The following is a 22,093-nucleotide window of genomic DNA, read 5'->3' on the forward strand; positions in this document are numbered from 1 at the left end:
AATTTGCTTTTTAATCTTGTTGCTCTAGAACTGCTTAAAGTTTCTGGGGTTTTGTCTTGTTAAATCAGAATGTGCTTAGATGGAGCAAATGAGTGTTTAACGTGTATAGCACTTGGTGAGAACAACTTGCTGCTGCTTTAGGCTGCTGTGTAGTTGAGCCTTCAGCCTTCTCTGCTGGGCCAGAGAGGAAGAGCTTAGCAGAGGAAGTATTAAAGCACAGGGCAGTTCAAAGGACAGTCTTTAAACTTTCGTGTTGTGACTTACCAAGGTGCTTGCTTAGAATGTGGTTTCCCATCTAAAACCTCCTAACAAGAACATTAGGTACCAGCTGCAAGCCCCAAAGAAAGGGGCAGCCTTTGTCAGAGAAGATGCTGTTCCAGCCTCTCATTATGCTCCTGTTGTGTGTGTTTAACCGTTTTACTTACCTTTTGCAGAAATGACCCAGGGTCCAACAAGAAGCCCACCCAAGGGTACAGCCTTGCACAGAGGGTGAGCAAGAACTCGGCCAAACACCACTATTTCCAGAGCATTCCTGACCACTTCCAGTGTTGCCCTGTCACAGCCTTGTCATGTTTGATTTTGCTGCTGAGGGACTGTGCTGGTTCTTGTTCTGCATTTAGAGTTGTTGTTAATGGTTCTGGTTTTGAATGGTTTGTATCTTGATAAGTTGTTTTAATATCTGTTTTTAATAAGGCCTATGGGAGTTTCTATGTGTTAGAAACATTTGGAACTGTTTTGAAATGCAATTTAAATGTGATCTGGTTTGTGTAGGATTTTGGCATCAGTGGTGTTCTTTGAATTGAAAACAACCTCCTCACAGAGTAAGTAACAAACGTAGTTGGTGTTCAAGACTGCACAGTGCATGTGAGGATGTAATATTTCAATGATGGACACTGGAAAACATGCTTCGGAGGGGAAAGACTTCTTTAAAGCTTGGTCCCAAACCTTGGCATTGAATCTCCTACAGGGACTTGGATTCCTTGGGATAACACAAAAGTTTTAAACTGTAAAACCAGCCTGTGGCTGCTGTCCCCCTCCATTTGAGTTGTGGTAGTTTATAGCTGGTGCTTTACCTGGTTTGGTTTTGTCTTGTCTCGTTCTGTTGTTCTTTCCAGACCTGAAGTTTATTTTGATTGGTTTTACTTGTTTCATTTGTGATTTTTCTTGGAGAATCTCCTGCAACGTTTTTACCTTTGGTTTATTCTGTACCTGTTGGATGGAGCTTCCTTTCCTGCTGTGTTATTGTGAGGCTCTCCCCTTGCACTTCCTGCTTCCTGGAACTGCCCAGGACACTGTGACCTTGTGTTCTTTTAAGCTATGGAGTCCAACAGCAGCCTCTGGTCTCTGTGCTGCCTCCATCTCCTTTCCTAACAGAGCATAGGAACTCCAAACTGTTTGGAGGATTTATTTAACAGATATAGGTTGATCTGCTCTTCCTGCACAGGCCTTATAAACCTTTTAGGTATTTATAGGTGGAATTCAGAGAGCAAACTACATTTATTCCTAGAGGAAATTGTGCTGTATTTTTATCATAGTCACTTTTTGGTGATACTTTTGGCTAATGTGATTTTAAAGAAATAAAATGCAGGTCCAGTACTAATGGTTTTCGGTGTTGTGGTTCATGTACTTTATTACTTTGCCCTTACAGGAGGAAGCAGCTTTAAAAAGCAGGTGAAGTTTGTCACTGTCCTGGATGTGCAGTGACTGAGGCACAGAAAATCAAAGTAATTTGTCCAAAGGATAAGCAGTGAAGCTTGGAACAGAGCCTGGTATTGCCTGAGTGCACTAACGCCTCAATAATGCTGTCTCCATTAACAGAGTAATCCATACACAGCAATTCCAGCAGGAAGGAATGTCTCTTTTCTGATGGATTGTTAAGCTGTGGGTTGGTGCATACCCATTGTTCAGGCTTTGTTGTCAATAACTGATCTTTCCTAGTTAATGTCATGTTCTTAATGCTGGTGTAGTGACTTCTACCACACAAGACTTTGTTTGCAGAGAGCCTGGTAGTGAAAGAGGTGACATCGGTTGACAAGTGTGGGGGTTATGAGCACATAGTGGCTGTTGTCTTTTAAACCGGTGAATCCTACACAATAAGTTGAAGAGGCCTCTCTGAAAAAAGAATAATTTCCTTGTCCTGAGGGCAGTTCCACGTGCTGCCAATGTTGTGTCTGTAAAGTCCAGCTCCTCCTAAACGTGCGGAATGAAGATGTTTGCTTCACATCTCCTTGTTGCAGGCACTTTGAGGTGAGATCGGACAGCAGGAGTCTGAGTGCAGAGCCTGTTCTCTCTCCCCTTGCAAAGCAGATGAGCTTGCCTGCTGGAGGGTTTATTATCTGATATTAAACCACTAACAGACTGGCTCTTGGAAGGCTCAGAAGTAACTCAACACACTGCTGGGACAGCGCAGCTCTGTCTCAGCCAGTGATTGATGGGCACTGCTGATCAGCAGTGATGGAATAGAAGAGGAACAGAGCAGCAGGAAGGCCACAGGCAATCTGCTGCCTTTGCTGTGCATGCTGAGGTGTTGCCTTTAAGCATCTGGACATTTCCATGCTGACTGTCTTGATTTTGTTACATGGCTCTTTATGAGATTATTACTAAGAGATGCACAGCACTCAGGATGGTATTTATATTAGCCTCCTCTTAAGGCATGCCTTCTGCTGCCAGTTCAGCCATGCTGAGCAAATGCAATTACTCTGAACAGCAGCACCTTACTGGGACAACAAGATGCTGGTGTCGATGTGTGCTGTGGCCCAGACCAGCTCCTTTGTGCCGCAGGACCTCGGGCACAAGCTGTTGCCTCCTCCAGAACGTGTGTTTTGTGGTCTTTGTGAATGTAAATCTCTCACATGAATGAACACTACTGTGGAGCAGCTCTTTTTAAAGGCTTTAGGCTTTGGGCAGTCTCATTGCTGAAGATTTCATTCTTTGGCATTGCAACTGTGATTTGTATATGCTGAATGGTAGAGATGAGATACTGCATGGGGAGGGGGAGATTGTGTATTAAGCCTTTGTGGAAGGGCGTACTGCACGTTTTCTGCCTGAGTGTAGCCAGAGGCTGTTTATGATCTTTGCTGTAGTAGAATCCAGCAGTATCAGGTCTGTTTTGTGCAAGCTCTGTGTGAGTTCTGGGATGAAATGTCTTCCAATTAAAAATATAACAGCATCCATCACTATCACAGCCTGAAACAGCAGCTAGAAACAATGAGACTAAAATTATACTACTGCCATTCTCTTAAAGCTGGCCAACTCTTCCCTGTGTTAGTGCTGCAAGGGAATTCTGACCAGGAGGAAGAAACTATGTCCTGAAGTGTGAAATAGTGGAAGTTGATAATATTCCTTTGGTTTGAGAGGATGTCTAGTAATGTGCTGGCTGTATCCTCTGCAAAACAGGTCTGGATGGTATAAATATGTTCTAGTTAGCAGTTGGTTGCACTGTGTGTGGGGTATTTGTCAGTTAAAAAGGACAACAGTGTGCTGCAAAGTGTCAAATGGCATCGTGGGGCTTTGTCCTTATTGCCACTCAATGGCTCTGCATTGAGGGTGTTCAGATTGGAAGCAAAAAGCTGGCTTTTCTGCCTGCCAACTTTGACTCCATCTGGGATCTAATATTCAAGCTGTGTCTTTCCTGGCTCTGTTGCTAATAATAAAGAGTCTTCACTTGGAAGTGAGTTCAAATTGATGCTGATGCATGGGCTGACAGAATCCAGCTCACACTCCTTGAGACGTGTGAGCTAAAGCACCAACAAGGAGGAACGTAATCATTTGAATCTCTCAGGTCATCAGATGATTTAATAGACACCAGATTTATGGAGGAAACAGAAGATATTTGAGCATAACAAGCATGTTGATGATCCAGCTTTTTAACAAATGCTGGAAAGCTGATTAAATTGGTCAGCAAGGCTTCTGCTTCCAGACTAGCCAGTAATAGCTTATAATGTGCCTTTAGGAAGCTTTCCTGCAAATGGGGGGGAAATTACATTTGGTGCAACATATGGTACAATCTCCATCTCCTTGAGAAACGGAGTCTGACTACTCCGTCAATGAATGGCCATATTTTTATCAGCAGAATGGATGTGCAGCTGTGATATATGCTTTTGAGGGATGTAACCTTTAATGTCTTTGGCAAATACTGGCATTAGCAGTCTGTTCCTCTCCATTTGCATCTCCTCCAGAAAGCCATTACCAGCTGAGATTATACTAACACTTTCTGTAGCTGTGTAGGTGTTTCCTCCTCTGATGCTATTGAGCTGTCGGGGAATAAAATGCCTCTTGTTCTCATTTGCCTTGGAGGAGATGGAGAACGGTGCAGGGGGAGGTGGTTGTGAAGGGGCTGATGCTGTGTTGGGAAGGGGAAGGACATGCTGGGCAGAATTGTTTGCTCCACACCACCTCCCGCAGCTCCCTCTCACTAAACTCGTGGGGGAGGAATATATTGGCTCAATGGTACTTTTAGGCATAATATTACAGTACTTGGAAGGATGAAGGCAAGTGGTGCTTAGCTTTAAACACGCACTGCATATGCTGGCAAAGAGCTCTGTTTGCAGCTTCTTGCTCCTTACTGTTCCCACAGTCCCTGCTCAGCTGATTCTTGGAAATTGATGGGATTAGTGCCCAGGGGTGGAATGGCACTGGGGGAGCCGGCTGGAAGGCTGCTTTCCTTTGCTTTTGAGATCAGTGAGGAACCAGTTCTTGCTCTCCGGGATCCTGTTGTGCAGCCCACTCCTGCTGCTGCTTTTTAGCACTTATTGAAACCTCCCTTTCCCAGCTCCTGCTTCCAACAAAACACTTGGAATCAGTGGGGAAATGTGGGTGGCCTTTAGGGTGCTGCCTTCTGTTGCCCAACATCACTTTGCTCAGCACTGACTTGTTTGGTTTTCCCTTGATCTCTTTATTGCCTGTAAACCACCTTGGGAGTATCTTTTGGCAACCTTTGACAAGAATGAGGTACCTCTGCCAAAGATGGGCTTAGGCTGAGGCTCACACAGGCCCAGAGTCTTAATGGTGCCTGACTCATGGGTTATGGTGGAAGTTGATGCTGAAGCAGCAGTTAAAGCTTTGATGTTTGTGACCCTCAGAAAAGTAGGATCTTAAAGAGCTTTATTCTGTAACAGGAAACAGCTTTTCCTAAATTGTGGACTTACTGCATCAATTCAGGGTTGATAAAAACACTTCCTCTAAGAGAATCACTGGAATTAGGTAGTCGGAGTCCCTCTCTGAATTGCTGCCAGCCTACATTTATTTCTCCTCACTAATAGCATTATTGCCTTTTAAAGCCTGCAGTTATGGAACATAATGATAACCTCTAACCTCTTGCCACACTGTGTTTTGCACACCCGACTCTGCACCACCATCTAATTCTTCTCTACCAAACAAGGAGTGAGCATCTCCCTTATCACTTTGCACATGCTGTACCATCTGTCCTAAATCTCCCTTTATAGGGGTATGGATTCCAAATGGCATTTCTTCCTTCAGAGAGAACAGACATGTCTGAAGAATCTTGCAACATAAATAGCATTACAGCTGTACCTAGCAAGTTTCCCCCCCCCCTTATCCCGTGAACAGTGAACTCTGGTTCTGGTTTTCTACACCCAGACACTGAGGGAACACTTCATGCTGTAGTCTCTGAACAGTGCATTGGAAGTCTCCTTGTTCCAGTGTGTGTGCTCAAAGCAGGCAAAGACGAAAGGACTTAATTCAGTCGTTACAAGGACACAGGAGATGCCTTTAATCTTTTATTGTACATTATAAAATGTTTATTGCTCTGTCTGTATCGGAGGTGGTGACCTCTCCCTCTTGGTGATGGAGGAATATGTTCTGGCAAAGGATCCACTGAAGAGACCTTTGGGGTTGGCCTGCCTTTGGTAACTGGCACCAGGAAAGCCCTCACTTGTTCACCACCGCATCTGCATGTGAGCTTCCTGGTGCCTTTCTCTCAAACTGACTCTTTTGGAAAGGCTGGTGCCGGTGGAAGAGGAGAGATGGCTGAATTCTTCCTGCCAGCCTGTTTCTTTGCAGGGCCTTTGAAGCCAGGCTCATCTGAGTGTAAGTTTGTAAGAGGTTTGATCCCTATTCAGGCCAACCTGGTGTCTGATGGAACAAGTAGATTCTTGCCTCATCCCCTAGTGCGTATAGAGTGGTCTTGTGGAGTAATTAAATACGGATACCCCATGGCACACTACAAAGAATAAATCTTTTCCATGTGATGGACTTGCCTCTACCAGCGTCTGGAGCACCAGCAGTCCCGGGGATCCTGTCAGCTTACAAACATCAAGCACTTCATAAGAGAGAGCTCCAGCCCTTTCCCCATTCCTTGTCCACCTTTTGCTGGAGGGCTGCCTCCAGCAGATCCCTGCATTACAGTGTCACGGAAACAGGGCAGACAGGCGGTGTAAGGAGAACCAGACCTTCCCACAGGAACCCTACTAAAAGAAGCAATTTAAGTACTTAAGCCCTCAGAAAAAGGTCCCTTGGGCAAGAGCCTTTAGCAGTAAATGGCTGTTGCCACTGGAGACCTTTGCATAGCAACCGGTATCAGGAGGTTTGTCTTTTGTTTTTTTGCTGACTGGCTACATTTTTGTGGACTTTCTCTCACACTGGGGGTGGACTTGGGCCCACCTGAAAATAACATGACAAAAATGGTTGAAATAATCCCTCTGGTGTCTGGTGGTGTCACCTCGTGCTGGGCTGTGCCCCAGTGCTCAGTGTGTCCTGATGGTCTGAGATGAAGAGCACCAGTGCAAGATAGGAAGGACTGCAACGGTGGAGACGTGCTGCAGCTTAACTGAAGAACACCAGGGAAGCCTCTGCAGCGGGAATGAAAACTGGGATCTGCCTTTTTTCTGGGTTTGTCTTAAAAACCCACCTGCAAGACGTGCTACACAACACACATCCACGGAACAAAGCAAGCCAAGAGCACACAGCAGCCACAGTCTGGTTGCTCATTGTGTCTGTGATGAGCTTTTCTTCTTTCTCGCTTGGCATGACAGTGACTGATGCCTGAGCTCCCCTCAATGCTGTCAAGATGTAGTGACAGTGAGACAAAATAAAGATACAACAAACCCTTGTACTTCCAAAGACAGGAAAACTCTTCCAGAAGACGGAGTGTGAGAGCAGAGAGATGCGCGTGAGTTGTCCAGCCCAGGTGATTCATGACTCCGGGTGGGATCGCTGGCAGCAGTTGTCTCACTGATGCTTTTCCATCTTCATTTTGGGGTTTCAGGTTTTTGGTTGTGGTTTTTTTCCCAGGATTTTTCTTTCTGGCCAGATGTTTTGCAGAACAGAGACAAGGAGGTGTATGCCAGCAAGTGACAATCACTAAGGTCTCTTTCCATGTTGCTCCACTGATGTTTCACCTCCCTAGTCATCAAGGCTCAGAGGCAGGAAGTGAGAGTGAGGAATGGAGTCCATCTATCAGATGGCAGGCTGTCATGCTTCAATGATATTCACTGAGGGCTTGTTTTTTGGAAACTAGAAGAGGAGAAAAAGGGAGAAAGGATGAATAGGAATCGCTAAGGAGGAGGAAAAAACCCATGTCAAAGATCAGTGCAGTATGCTGGTCAGGTTTTGGGTTTGTAAAAGCTCTTGTGCCCATCCCCTCAGGATGATGAAAACGCAATGTAGAGGTTTTAGGGTTGCATGTTCATCACTGTCTGCTTCTGAATGGGCATAAATGAGCAGATTATTTCAACTGGTAAATGTGAAGTGGTGGGGATAGAAACACAAGGAAGTTTAATTGAAGTAAGTTGGTATAAAGGATAGGCTTGAGTCTGCTCCCATTATAGAGGTGGCATTCCTTTAAGCAGCCATGCTGCTGCTGGTCAATTCTTCTAAGAGCTATTGCTCTTTACCCCATAGCACCCAAGGGCTGCTGCAGGGTTACAGACCCAAGCAGCTCAGGCACTGCAGCATCGCTCAGTGCATGTTTCTTCCAGAGATTTCAACAATATGGATTGAAATCTGTTTTCCCTGCTGGATGTGAGACTAATCCAGGAGTGGGAATGAAGCGCCGTGTCCTGATGTGCCTGGGAGGCTCTGACCGCTAATGAAGCCGTGGTACTGATATGCATGGATGTGAAGGGGTTTTTTCCTTTCTGCATCCCAGGTGGAGGGAGGCTGTTTGAGTGCTTTTTGGTGTTATTTAGCCACAAAGCTGATGCTCTGCCCCGTGCCAGCAGCCTCTCACCTTGCTGCGCAGGAGCCCTCCGCTCTGGTGCTCGGGGGTGCTGTTCTCTGAGGCGTTCTTGACCTTCTCCTTGCTGTTATTTGGCTCGTTGTCTTTGATGATATCGTACTGTCTGCAAAACAGGGCGATCACCCCTAACAGGAAGAAGCATTAGTGATCACACAAATGAGCTCAGCCCCTGGAGTCTGCAGAGAGCAGAGATCCTTTGCTTGTCAGCCAGCTCTGTGCCTTCCGGTGGAGATCTCAGCAGCATTCACAACTGCTCCTAAGGATCATTTTCTAACACAGCTTGTCAGCCCTCTGGCTGTTTCCTTCTTGAGACCTAATTCCATGCTAAACTAGTTAGAAGGATAGAAGATTAATTCTATTTCAACTTCCCTGTCATTAAAAGGGACGAGTGTTTCAAGCCCTACGTTTTGATAGCGATCCCCGCTAACTGTGTGGTTAAATGGGATTTTTACTTTACAAACACGGGAGCTCCTGGAATCTCTGCTTAGTGAGAAGGTGTCCTCTGCTCCTTCGGCCCTGGGGTGAAGGGAAGGATCCGGGGCCGGGGGTGAGGGGCAGGTACCGTACCTGCCTGCGTGTGATGCAGCCAGGGCCCTTGGAGCAGCAGGACAACATCTGCAAATATGCAACAGTGACGGCAGCAGGAGCTGCCAGTGGAAATTTCCTCCCACACGCAGAGGCACATGAGGAGAGGAGCAGCCATGCCACGTTAGGAGACTGCAGATGTCTTCCTCAGCAGCTTTGATGTGACATTTTGACAGAGTGACTTCTCTGCCTGCAGATTCCAAATGCGGAGGTTGCGCAGACCCAGGCAGATGCTGCTTCTGCCCCTAATAGCAAAACATCTGTAAAGCTTTCAGCAGATCATCCCGAACTGCTTTAGAACGTGGTGTTGTGGCAGCTGCCCCCAGGTAAACACAGTGGTTCAAATTCTGTGCGTGTGAACAAATGGCTGGTCCTGGCAGAGCAGGTTAACATCTGCCACGGTCCCACCTTCTGTGGCTCCTGGTGGCAAAACTGAGGCACAGAGCAGCAAAGGGCTGTGGAAAATGCCAGAAGTACAGCACAAGAGCCTTGTCTCAGGTCAGAGCCCTGGGCACAGCCTGGTTCCTGTCTGCATTTGCTAAATCATCATCATCATACATTCAGGTTAAAGCCTTTTGGGGTTTGTACATGTAAGAGCCCACCAGATGTAGAGAGGTTTCCCCCACCCACCCACTTTCCTTTTTTAAATGTAAGTCATCTCTCTAGAAGGGAAATTGTGGTATTAGCAAATGCTTTGTTCTGACATTGATCTGAGTTTTAGATGATGCTACAGTGGGAGATGAATCAGTTATTCAGTCGCTTCGTGTGCTTATTCAGGATCGGTTTCACTGGTAGGGCATTTAAATCTGAATGTGCACAATTGAAACTTGCTGTAAATGCTGAACAGAACAGACACTAGAGGCTCTAGAAACCTTTTAGTTTAGTTTAGCCTTTCATTTGGTTATCATCTCAAGCAATAGTTGCTGCCCAGTCTCTGGAAGTGCAAATAACTCGTGGTAAACTTGGCACTTGCCAGGGCAAACGGAATGTTATACATGGATCTGATCGTGTCACCTGGATTGCCTTCTAAGAGACCTTGCAGAAGGATACAGGATACAATTAATTCCTCCATCCCCCTCTTTTGGGACACGTCTCTGATCAGTGACTGGTTTCCTCTTCACATCTCTCCCCAGAGTTATCTCATCTCAGCAGAATCTGGTACAGATGGGCCGCATCTGTTGGAGTAAACTGGTGCAGCCCCTGTCACGTCAGGCTTGTGACAGGCTGCAGCAGCGGATTGACAGACCACCCCTTTTAGAGGACATAACGTGATGCTACCGTGGGAAATACAAGTTGCCAAAGCTGTCAGCCCCTCAGTGCTGTTGTGGCAGGTTTCTGCCGAAGGAAAATCCTCTGTGTGATGGTTCATACGCTCTGTGGGTGGAAAAGGGGCTTGATTGGCACAGGAGGGTTCAGCACTGAGTGGCACAGGCTGTCTTTTATGGATCAGAGATTTACCACGGGGCTCATTTCCCTTCCTGCCAGTCTCCTTGGCTCACAGGTGCCCATTTCCTCTGGAGCACTGTGTTCTGTGCCTCGCAGGGAGCAAATGCTGTTTCATTACTGCTTGAGGTGGCAGCAGGAGCAGCAGCTGACTGGCGGCCAGGGGACTCGGGGGCTCGAAATAGAAACCAGACATGTGCAAACTTTATTTCCCATTAAGTCGTGCATGTAATTTCCAAACTGAGCAAGCTGAAGGGCTGGCTGCAGCCACTCCAGACGTGCTAAGCGGGTGGAGCAGGAGTCAGAGGTATTTTCCTCTCCCTGTTTGCTAGCTTAAAATGTAGGAGTGAGATGTTCCTCTCTACAGTTGCTGTAAGTTCTATTGAAATGTGGTCCCAGACTTGGAAAACTCTTTGGGTTCCCTTTGGAAAGGAAGTTTATATATTCATGCATATTACAGAAAGTCATAGTGAGGGATCTTCATGTTGAAGGATGCTCCGGTAGAGGCTGGGTTAAGGTTCGTGCCTCGCTATGCCCATCACATCCCACAGCAGAGCAGCCCTAGGATGGTTTTACTGCTCCTTCCACAGCACCGGCTGCTCTCGGCTGCAGCTGATCTTGCTTATAAAATCACATCCTGCAGTATCCATCCTGTAACAGAGGCTCTGCTTGGATTAAAGGATTAATGGCTGCGAGGGATAAGGAGGACTAGGGTGGAATTTCAAAAGATTGCCAAGAGTTTGGTTCCAAACCACCCCTTGGGATAGCAGCTTTCAATTTGTGCTGTTCCTTCCCCCTCCTGCCATGCCACACTTACAGAGACTTCTCCTTCCTTTCGGTTAATGTGTTTCTGGTAACTTCCCTCCTCTTCCTATTAAATCCTGTTCTTTGTATTTTGATAGTGGCTGCTGAGAGGATCTGCTTTATTGGTGTTCTGATGTCTGGGGCCATTTGTTCTTTCAATGCTTCCATTATTTTAATTGCTCCTGAAGTGTGTTATAACAGTGGGTGCTGAGAGTGGGACTCTTACATTTCTCTTTTGCATGAGAGCTGGAGGCATATAACAGCCAGATCATTACAGTGTATCACTGGAGGCCTGGAGGCATCCTGTCGGATGGCTGAGGGTGTTCTCATCAGTGCATGATATGAGATTACAGGATTAGCCATGGGGAATTAGGCAGTTGGTTCATCAGGCCCGCTATCTACATCCCCCTGGACTACATCAGACCGCTGATTCACCTGCTTGTGGCACTGCCCAACTTGTGATGCTGAGGGATGCTCAGTACAGCTGCACGTGCAGTGCCGCCGGTGGGAGGAAGGGTTCCTTTTCAGGTCTTACATGATTACACGTGCAAACCAAGGAATGTTTCCTAAGGATATTTCATGCTTTTGAGAGAAGGATTCAACTGACCTGCCCACATAAACAACACCACAACAATGATGAGGACTTCCCCTGCTCGCAGCTGCTGGTTTTTCTTTGCCATCTCCTTCATTGTCACCTCATCTGCACAAGGGGAAAGAGAGATCATGAAACCCAACCACAGGGCTCAGGCTGCTCCGATGCCCAGGTCAACTCATCAGTGCATCAGGGTCTAGCAGGGAGAGAGCCTTCACCCCTCAGTCATGTCACAGCACAAGTTTCCTTCCTCTCCTTCCTTTCCTTTCTCTCCTTCCTTCCTCTCCTTCATCTGAACTTGCTGAGCATCAGCTGCGAGTTCATCTCCTGCAGGAGATGGGCTGAGGAAGGAGCAGGCAGACGGGATCACCAGGCAGTTACCACAGAGGAGCTGCTATGGGGTAAATCCTTGTTACCCGGCCCTGTGGCAGCTCTGCTCTGCCTCTGGTGTCTGTTGCTGCCGTCTGCGCCTGTCCTGAAGCCTCGCATGCTTCAGCAGCTCCTCTGCAGCTCAGCAGCGTGGAGCCTGGCGTGGTTTTCCAGTGGGATTCAGGAATGAGCAGAGCCTTTTGGCAGGGTGTAATGCACCTCCTCAGTTTCAAAGCACTAAGATGAGAGCTCAGCCTCGGGAAAGGGGATCAGTGCTCCCCTCAGTGCTTTCAGATGAGCAGCAATTCGGTATTTACAGGCACCAAATCATTTTAGCAGCAAGAGTAAAGAATTCACAGCATCCCCGGGAGCACCAAGAGCTCCACAATAGGCTGGGTCCTCAGGGGGCAGGCACTCACCCTCCCTGTCCCAGCCCTTTCTGCAGCAGAGATTCTTGCTGCCAGAAGGATTCATCAATCTGCTTTGGCTTAAGAAGAGCGAGTGAAGGAGTTGCCACAGAGGAAGTGCCTGATTTCCCCCATGGAGGTGTTCCAAACCCGACTGGACAGTGAGCGTTTGGATTAGGTGATCTCAAGAGGTCCCTTCCAACCTCAACTTGCTCTGATTTGGCCCGAATATTTGAAACGTAAGACAAGTGGGAATCTCTGGGTAAGTTTTCCCCTGCTATCCTGCAATTCAGGCATGGGGGGCTCAGTGAATACCCTGTGAGCACAGTGGTGCTGTGCCCACTGCCATCCAGGGGTCTGGTTCCACAGGCTGCTCAGGAATTTCCCCTGGCATTCTCCACTTGCCAGGATGCTGGGACACAGCTCCCAGTCTGGAAACCTTCTCCTCTCGCTTTGCCTGTTAAACCTCCTGTGAGATGGGGGAAATGAAGAGGCAGCCTTAGCAGCATCTCCCTGTCAGCCTTGTCTGCTGGGGACACTCGGGGCATCCCACATGTCCACGTGGGGACCCTGTGTGTTGAATCCTGGTATTCCCACTGCACAGGGTACTGCTTCCCTCTCTGCAGAGCCCTGCTCTGCCTGGGCATCCCAGGGGCCACATAGGAACTCACCCACACTTGCCTTTATTTTTAGAGGCTAATTTCTCAGCTTCCCTGGGGGTCTTGAAGAGGACTGGCTCACTGGCGGGGCTCTGGCCTTGGATGCTGATGGCCTGGACATGCACAATGTACTCGGTGTCCTCCTCTAGGTCCCAGAGGGCACAGGAGCGGGTGGTGGTGTTCACCTCCTGGATGAAGCGCAGCATCCGCACGTCCTTCTTCTGGAAGCCGAGAGAGGAGAGCAGAGAGTGATGGAGAGGCCTCCCCTGTGCACTGCTGCTGTAAGACCACTGCTTCCTGCCCTGTCCACCACGGACATGGAGACCATCGGGCCCGTTCCTCTCTGCAGCTACCAACACATGAAGCGCTGCTGCGAAGAGGACAGGGAGTCACGTCCCCTCCCAGCCCACGAGGGACAGGACAAGAAGGAATGGGCTCAAACTGCAGCAAGAGCACCTGGAAACTGAGGGTACCTGGGGTGAAGATGGATGTGACCGAAACTGGGTAACTGGAGGCACCGTACCTGCTGGGAAATTGCAAATCCAATGACAACTTCATCTTCCAGAACATCCCAAGTCACAACGGCTGAGTTGGCTTTCAGGTGTTTGACTGTGACATTTACTGGAGCTGATGGGCTGTCTGCAAGGAGGGAGAGCAGAGCCTTTACACAGGCAAAGTCACAGCTCCAGGAGATGGAGCAAGGGCAGGGAAGGGAGTGGAAAGGACCTGGCTCAGGGTTCTTCCTGTAGCTGGATATGGACCTGGAAAGGCAGTCTCAACTAGCAGTGAGGTTCTAGGAGCTCTCTGCTGAGAGTCTGAGTTGCATTAGGCATGTGTGAAAGAACTGACCCTTGGAGGGGGTTTTGTCAGCAGAGCAGGGCACGGAGCAGCTCATTCATCTCCCCCTTCCCAGCCATGTAACCACGTTCTCTCTGCTGCTTCCTATTCCAGCCTGACAGTAGCAGCTGGGAGGAAATGCAAAATCTGCCTTGCAAGCCTGGGAAGGGAAGGCTCTGATGAGCCCTCCGGAGGCCTGGGATTCAGGAGCAGTAAACAGAAGTGTTTCTTTTGCTTTTCCCTGTTTGACAGGAGAGATCTCATACACGTTTTGTGCTTGAGCCGCTGTCTCTCAGGTGGTCTGAGAGCATCCAGCAACCACCCGCTCACAGTGAGCGGGACAGAACAGGCAGCTACAGCACCGATGGGCCATTGTCAAGGGAAAAGGGCAGGCCATGAAAGCAATAGCTTGAAGCTCCTGTTTGTTCCTTACTCCGGAGCATGCCCTTGTTTCCAGCTGCAAGCTGGACCTGGGTAGCTGCCAGCTCCTTCCCAAGGGAGCTGCCGGTGTAAAGCCTTTTCTGGCATCTCAAGGAGAAGGTTGTACCTCATGGGCTTGGCACAGCCCTTCCAGTGCTCAGTGCAGCACGCTGGACTCCTGTTCCCTCTCCTCTGCTCAGATTCAATTCACGTTCTCCACCTTGTGCCCTGAACCCAAAGGCACAACGAGACTGCCGAGGCCCTGGCTAGGCTCAGGAGGTTGAGCAGGGTGAGGAGGAATCATTTCTTCTGACTTCCATCAAATAATAATCCCTTCACTGCTTTGTAGCCCCTGCACAAGGCTGCCCTGCCGGGCTGCAGGGTGCACGTGTGCGTGTCTCCAGTAACACTTGTTGGATTTATAGCTGATCCCAGCCGCCGGAATGTGGCTGAAAATACTCTGCAGTGTCGGTGTCTCCTAACGAGTGACTTCACTCCTGGTGAATGTTGCCCCGGGAACAGAGGGAATAATGGGAGCACCGAATGCCCCAGCAAGGTCAGCGCTGCTCCGCACTCAGCAGAGCAATGACCTTCTTCCTTTCTCTCGTCCCCAGCCAACACCCAGACCCTTCGGAGCTCCTCTGTGGGGAGACCCACACCCAGCAGTGACCCCTTGGATGGCCAGACCCAGGCTGATTCTAGGGAGTCCTTCAGTGAGCAAAAAGCTCACTGAAAGGTGCATGGCCAAGTTCGCATGGATTTGGGATGGGAGGAGGAGCAGTAAGCAGTTGTGGCCTCCAGGGTTTAACAGGGGAGGTGTCCTTCCTCTCTGGAGGTGATCAAGTCAGTACTGAGCCAGAGCATCCTCATCTCTCAGGGGCTGGCCTTCATGAAACGAGGCTCTTGGAAGATGGAAGCATTCACCACCCTCCTGCAGCAGCAGAGCCAAGGACAAGCTGAGCAGGGGAGATGGAGCGTGCTCCTCGGGCTGAACACCAGTCCTGGTTGGGCTCAGTGGCACAAGGAAGAGACGTGGATCTGCAGCTCCTCACCTTCCCCCTGTGACCAATGCCAACACGAGTGGGGTCTAATTTTAGGAAGGGGCAGCCAGCAGATGGGAATGTGACAGGGAAGGCCTGTGAGTCATGCCTGATGAATTTACTGGAGCTATGATGGAGAGGTGGGAGACAAAACAGTCTCCAGGCCGGCACTTTGGCCTTTTCTGAGTATCGCTGTACATTAAATCCCAGCACGGATGGCTTTCCTTGGGGGGGGGGGGTACATTTCTTTTAGGAGCTATCACTGATGATTTGCCCAGCTCAGGTTGGGGAGGCCTTTCTAAAGAGACGCATTAACCCCCAGCAGCCGAGAGCATCAGGGAAGAGGCTTGAGGCTGGCAAAAGGGAACGCACATCGCACGTCGCACTGCCCTTGGTGCCCGAGTCCCCTTGGAAACCTGTGACCCTGAGGGAGGCAAAGCAGGAAAAGCGCCTGGAGTTTCCTGATGATGTAAAACGTGAGGGAGCTGGGGGAGAGCAAAGAACCTCTCTGGGAGTTGGGGAGAGGCTGGAGGGCTGTGGGGCAGGAGGGAAGCACTTGGCAAAGCTGGACTCGGAATGGAGGCTGGGGAGAAGTCAGCTGGTGAGGGGGGTGTCGAGAGTACGGTCTAGAAACATCCTTTGAGTAACCCCTGAGAGAGATGGGGTGGCTGAAGTCAGCGATCATACAGTGAGATCTAGGGCAGCAGATCTGAGCCTGCCTTTCCTTTCACTGCTGCAGGTTAGGAGCAGCTACACTGAAATCAGTGCTGTCAAACCAGTGTAAAAGCAGCAGGAGAGGAGAATGAAGCACGGCTTGACAGGAACACAAAGCCAGGGAAATCAGTTCCCTGCTCCCAGAGCCGAGCGGATAATTTGGAACCCAAATTTTAAGCCATGAGGATGCTCCCCCCCCCCCAGGCGATGCACAATGAGCTCATGGCTTTCTAAAATCCAACCACTCTTCCAAGAGGTTCCACACTGCTTCTGGCTCCTTGGGCCCCTCGCGGCTCTTCCTTAGGTGCCAGCTTGGCTGAGGGCAGGTGGAGAAGATGTAATTCCCGTTTTCCAGCTGGCTGTAGGGGGTCAGCATCTTGCAGGGCCTTGAGGTACCAGATCCAAGTGTTTGGTTCTGTTTAGCCTCATCTGTGACTCCCGGAAACTTTGCTTTTGTGCCTGCAGCAGCCAGGGAAGCTGCTGGTGTCCTGGGAGCAGGCATGGAGGGTGGCATGGTCCCAGGGGCTGTTCCTGCCCCATTGCAGGCAAGATAGCAGGGAACATGCCTTGCATCGAGCCTTCCTCATGCATGTTTATTGCAGAGATGCTGAGGATGGCACATCCCCTGTCTGGTCTGTAAGGAACCCCTATGGTGTAAGACCTCTGGTTTAGCATCAGCTTCCTCCCAGCTGCAGTGGCTGCTGGAGCCCACCGCACACTGCAAACAGGCAGAGGATCTGCTTGGCCAATTTGGCTTAGGGCTGCGTGCTGGGATGAAAAGCTGCTCTCGTTCTCATACCAGCACAAATCGCAGCCCCGCTCTAAGGGGAAGCCCTGGTTAATGAAGATGAAATCATGATTTTTAAGCATGAATTCCAAGCTGCTTCCAAACTGGTCATGCTTAAACCGTGTCTGGTTTCCTTCCCACAGGGACCCTGCATGGGCTGAGCCGCAGTCCTGCATCCCCCTTGGGCCCTTCCGGCAAGAGCAGGTCAGAGCTGCCACTGCACAGCAAGGAGGAATGGGCGACGAAGATTACCCGTAATCCCCTCTTAATGCCGAGAACTCCTTCCAGCCTCTCATTAAACACTTTGCTCATTATTAATGGGGTTTTATTTAAGAGAGAGGCAAAAAAACCCTTCACACTTTGGAGCTTTGGGCTGGTTCCTCCCTGGCTTTTCATTGTCGATGCAGCAGCTGCTGGCATGAGGAGGAGGAAAACACCCACCTGCCCCTTATGTTGCCTTCACCATCACGGCTGTGGATGGGGTGGGAGAAGGGTGAAGGTTTGTATCCATCCCACTGGGGCTGCTGATTGAGGGTGGTGGGGTGAGTAAAGGGGGTGTCCCGCCTGGCACCTCTAGGACCAAGGCACAAAGACATCCGTGGGAGATGTGTCCTCTGCTGTGGTCCTTCTCCTTTCTCTTCGTCTTCTGAAGCTGCTCTTACGGTGGGGCAGGGGTTGAGAGCTCAGCCACGCAAGCTGCCAGGAGATCCTTGCTTAGAGCTAAAGGAAGGAGCTATGGAAAACTCAGACCCTTGGAGATCAGCTCTGCCAGCCGAGCCCTGTGGCCAGGCTGCAGGTTTCGAATTAGGGGGTACTCCTGGATTTATCTCCCCAGCCAGGGCCCCCGAAACTGTTCCTTCTGAATTCAGCTCTCCTGGAAACTCCAGCACTTGGAAGTGCAGTTTCCTCCATGGCTAAGGCTACCTTTAGTCACAGCATTTACCAGTTCAGTTCACTCATCTCCTACAAGCAGCTCCTTTCCTGCTGGGAAAGGCTCAGCTGCTTCCAAGCCCTCAGACATGGTCCAGCGAGCAGAGGGCCTGCCAGGCTCCGACATGCTCTTTCAGTGCTATCAACCTGCAAGCTGCCTGCCTTTTCCTGTGGGAAGCAGGGAATGTCAGCCTTAAATCCCTGTAGTTCTTTATCCCCGCACCACAGCCTTCCCTGCGGACATGGGAGATGGAAGGACACGACCTGCCAGGGGAAGAAGCATCCCATGAGGTCCTGTGTGATGCTCCCTGTGATGAACTGGGTGAGTGTGGGTACAAAAAGACCTGGGTTTGCTGCCTTTTGGAGCCTTTCTTTGCTCTCCCAGCACGGCTCCCTTCAGCAGATGGAATTCCTTGTTCTCTTTATGGGCTATGGAGGAAGGGCTGCAGCTTCCCTGAGTGTGTGAATGGATGGAGCCTGCCAGGGAGTGGGAAGAAGCAGGGCCCTCCGCTGCACGCCACTACCACGGGGCTGTTTGTTAAGCTCTGACTGTTTCAAAGCTGAAAGACCAATTGGTGGCTCTCCAGGCTGGGAAAGAGGCAGTTATTCCCTGCTGACCACCCTGTGCAAACAGGCTCCCTCAAACCAGCTCCCTCCTTACCCCCCCAGCGCCCCGGTGCCAAATCTCTATGGAGCAGGTACCCAAATGTGCATTGGGAAATGCAGCCAAGGAAGATGGAGCTTGTTCAGGGAGCACAGAGATGCTCCATGTGTCCGGCCTGGCCGTTGGGAAGTGTGTCCTGCTTGCTTCAGGGCAGAACTAAGGAGTATTTCTACTTTGGAGGACATTCCATACGGCCAAGCCTCGGACTCCCGGAGTCCCGACGGCAGGCAGGTCACGCCAGCACCGTGACTTGGGTTTTAACATTGCCAGCCCCAAGCAGAGTCATTGCCAGGGCAGGATTGAGCCAGGACCTGGATGCCCAGGAGGACTCGGTACCGGGGTTGTCTCAGGCTCTTCTACAACGGGGTCACATCAGAGAAATAAGAGAGAGCTCTCTCATAGGCAGGGGCTGAGTGAGCCCTGGAGTTCCCGGTACTCAGAGCCTCCCGCCTGGTCCCGACCCAGCTCTGCTCTTGCATCCAACGATCCCATTTCTCTTGCACACATACAGCCTTGCACGCTCCACTGCTCAGCGCCTGGGTAGTGCCTGCGAGCACGTCCCTCGCTGGGAGAGGGATCCGTTTTCCACATGTGTCTTCCCAGCAGAAGACCTCTCCAGGTTTGGAAGAGGAATGGCACGAGCTTGGCTGCTTTGCGCAGCAGCATCCCTGCTGAGGGACTGACACCGGGGCGAGGAACCTCCACATTCCGATTAAATCTCTCCTGAACTGAATGCAGGAATCAATAAAGTGCTTATGCTGCCTGTCAGCTGGCCAGGAATGTCGAAAGCCAGGAATGTCCATGGCCAGGAATGTCTGCGTCTGCTCTGAGACGCGAAGGGGCCGGTGTGGCTCCGTTCCCCATCTCCATCGAGCTGCTTTCTTGGGCCTGTTGCTTGTTCCTGGTTTCCATCCTGCCGGAGCAGGGGAAGCTCCGTTCCCCTGGCTCAGAGGAAGGGACAAGCACACCCAGCAGGACATGGGTGAGGAAATGGCACCCCCAGTCCCCTCCTGGGTGCCATCAACCTTCACCTCGCACAAGGGCCGTTACTGTGAGCCCACTTACGTGGGGTGCAAGAGGAGGGGTGGCCGAGCCTCCATCCCCACCTGACCCTGCTGGGAAGCGTTTCCAGGGCATTCCCGATAGCTCGTGGCTTGCACGCCTCTGTGGGCACATCCTCGGGCAGAGCTGGTGCCGATGCTGCCGCTGCCTCTCGTGACCTTGGGGCGATCATTCCGTAGCCTCATTCCCCGTTTCCCTGTCTTTTCCCAGGCGCAGCTCGCGCTCGCCGCCTCGCCAGGGCGCAGGGAGCCCACTTCACAGCCCTCGGGGGAGGAAGACGTGGGAAGAGGAAGCTGAGGGTGAGTGGCAACAGCCCCAAGGTCACACAGCTCCAGAGCCCAGAACCGAGCCTCTGCATCCCCCCTGCACACCGTAGCCACGAGCCAGGGCAGCAGTCGGTGCTCACCGACACCTCACGGCACGCAGCGCTGCTGCAACAGGAGGCGTTATGGGCAGCATACAACTCCATGTTTACTCTCCGGTGCTGACTGAGGTGATCCAAGGATAAGGAAGAGCAGGGAAGTGGCCCAGTTCACAGCCAACCAGGAGCGCTGTGACCATCGCAGCCGCCTCCATTGTGCCGCTGCCTTTTCCTCATCGCCCAGCGTTCCTTTGGGGAACGTTTCATTAATCAGCCCGGGGCTGTTGGTTGTGAAACAGCAACTTCAGGTGCCCACGGTTGGCCGAGGGCCTGTGTGACAGCACTGAAGGCACCCAGGGGCTGCTGCAGCCCTTGCACAGGCAGGACGAGGGCAAATGTAACTCCAGCGACTCCCGGGCGCAGGAATTTCCACTCCCCGGAGCGCCGCATCCCTGAGAGTCACCCCCATGCTCCTGGAATGCCAGACATGCCGGCGATCAGCCCTTTGTAAATCAAAGCAGCTGTTCCAGCAGCATCTTGCAGGCAGCGAGGGAGGGAGGCAGCCCTTGGGCAGGCTCGGCTGCGCCGGGGAGGGCGTCTGCTTGGTTCCACCAGCACCCAGGCAGTGGGTGCTTGGTGAGGGCTCAGCCAGGCTGACACAGGGGAGAAGAGCGGACCCGAGCTGGTGCTGAGCCCTCCAAACCCACAGCTTCCCGAGAGATCCCCGCTCCAGAGCATCCGCCCAGCTCCAAGGGGCCTGGTTTGAGGTGCCCGGGCTCTGCTGTGCCCCGGGAAGAGGCAGCTCCCCTGGGGAGCTCCCAGTGCCCCCAGCAGTGCCTGGCCGGGCCCGGGCAGCCTGGGCAGCCTGGCACCGAGGCCGAGGTGCCGTGGCGAGGGCAGAGCAGATCTGGGGTTGCCTCCTTGGCTCTGGTTCACCCTGTGCCTTGAGCCGGTGCCGTGGCTCAGGGCCAGGACAGTGGTCACCTCCCCGGTGCCAGCGCTGGGAGAGGGGCTCTGTTTGGGCTCCCACATCCCGTTTTTGTGTCACATCCGTGCGCGCCTTCCCGGGGCCGGGTGGCTGGAGCGCGGTGGGGCGAGAGCCTGATGCTTCCCGGTGCCCCGGCGCTGCGTGGCCCGAATCCCCCGTGTCTCCCGCGCCCCGTTACCGGCGAGGTCCCGCTGGAATGCCCCAGACTCGGTCCCCTCGGTTCAGCTGCGCCTCTCCCCGCTGCTCCCTACGGGACCCCCCCCCTCTCCCCGAGCATCCCCTCCCGGGGCCCGGCGGCCCTTACCTGCCTCCACCGGGCTCAGACCGGCGTAGCTGAAGCAGAGCAGGAGCGCGGCGCCGGTGCAGCCCAGGAAGGGCTCCATCCCCCGCGGCCGCCGCTCCGCTCCGCTCCGGGCCGGGCTTGGGCCCCGCCGGCGGCGCGTCCTGCGGGCGCCGTTCAGCACCGCGGAGAGCGCCGGGGCCCGGTGCTGCCGGTACCGCCGGGGCCGCCCGGTGCGGTTGGGCTCGGCACGGCCGGGAGCGCCCGGCTCGGCTCGGCTCGGCTCGGTTCCGTTCGGTTCGGCACGAATGGGCTCCACCGGGAGGCGGGGGCAGGCGCGGCCCCGCCGAGCCCCGGCTCCGCCCGCTGCAGCGCCGGGCAGCCCCGCTCCGGTCCCTCCCCCGGCCCCGGGGGCGGCGGGACGGGGGCGGCTCGGGCCCCCCGCTCGGCCCGGCCCCGTTCCCTGCCTCAGTTTCTCCCGTCCCGCCCCTCCCGCATCGGGGCCAGCCCCGGTGCAGCCCTGCCGGGGGCCGGCCCCAGCCGAGCACGGCACCGGTGGCTTCTCACCGCCGGTTCCCTGCAGCCCCTGCCTGGCGCCGGGCTCTGAGCTGCGCGGTAACGGCGGTGTGGGGAGCTCTGGCTGTGGCCGTGCCTCCAGGCTGATGGAGCCGCAGCCGTCACAAGCTGCAGGGGACAGAAGCCGCTTCCCCAGCTCAGTGACCGGGAGCCAAAGGCTGACGGGGGGACCCTCTGAGAGCCCCTGCGTGCGCCCCACCAGCAGTGAGGCCTCCTGCCCCAGGGGATGCTCCGGGATGGGCCGGTGGCCGCGGGTCTACCCCTGGTCCTCGTGGGTTGTTCGAGTCGCGCAGCGCCCATCGTGTGTCCCATTGTGCCAACTGAGTCACGGCCGTAATTGCACACTTGGGCTCTCCAGTGCCTCCCCTTGCCTCTCAC

At 52.4% G+C, this 22,093-nt stretch overlaps 2 protein-coding genes across 6 annotated transcripts in view; one reads left to right on the forward strand and one right to left on the reverse strand.

Annotated features, from left to right (window-relative positions):
- LOC136023266 (S100P-binding protein-like) overlaps window positions 1-17,168 on the forward strand; it is a 28,067-nt gene extending 10,899 nt beyond the window's left edge. For 4 of the 5 annotated variants that reach the window (XM_065697562.1, XM_065697559.1, XM_065697561.1 and 1 more), the window contains one exon: window positions 435-1,600. In XM_065697562.1, coding sequence (XP_065553634.1) covers window positions 435-663 — 229 coding nt within the window. In that variant the 3' untranslated portion in view covers window positions 664-1,600. Of the gene's footprint in view, window positions 1-434; window positions 1,601-16,997 lie in introns of those variants that run through there. The other variant, XM_065697563.1, reaches the window with a different exon arrangement.
- On the reverse strand, window positions 5,733-21,358 carry FNDC5 (fibronectin type III domain containing 5). Its single transcript, XM_065697565.1, has 6 exons — window positions 21,164-21,358; window positions 13,580-13,695; window positions 13,079-13,277; window positions 11,637-11,729; window positions 8,189-8,322; window positions 5,733-7,473 (listed from the first exon to the last, which is right to left on the reverse strand). Exons 1-6 carry the CDS (start codon window positions 21,240-21,242, stop codon window positions 7,432-7,434), a joined length of 663 nt encoding a protein of 220 aa, XP_065553637.1. The 5' UTR covers window positions 21,243-21,358; the 3' UTR covers window positions 5,733-7,431.
- Between the last annotated feature and the right edge of the window lie 735 nt (window positions 21,359-22,093).

Source organism: Lathamus discolor, chromosome 18, assembly GCF_037157495.1.
Source record: "Lathamus discolor isolate bLatDis1 chromosome 18, bLatDis1.hap1, whole genome shotgun sequence".
NCBI classification, from domain to species: Eukaryota; Metazoa; Chordata; class Aves; order Psittaciformes; family Psittacidae; genus Lathamus; species Lathamus discolor.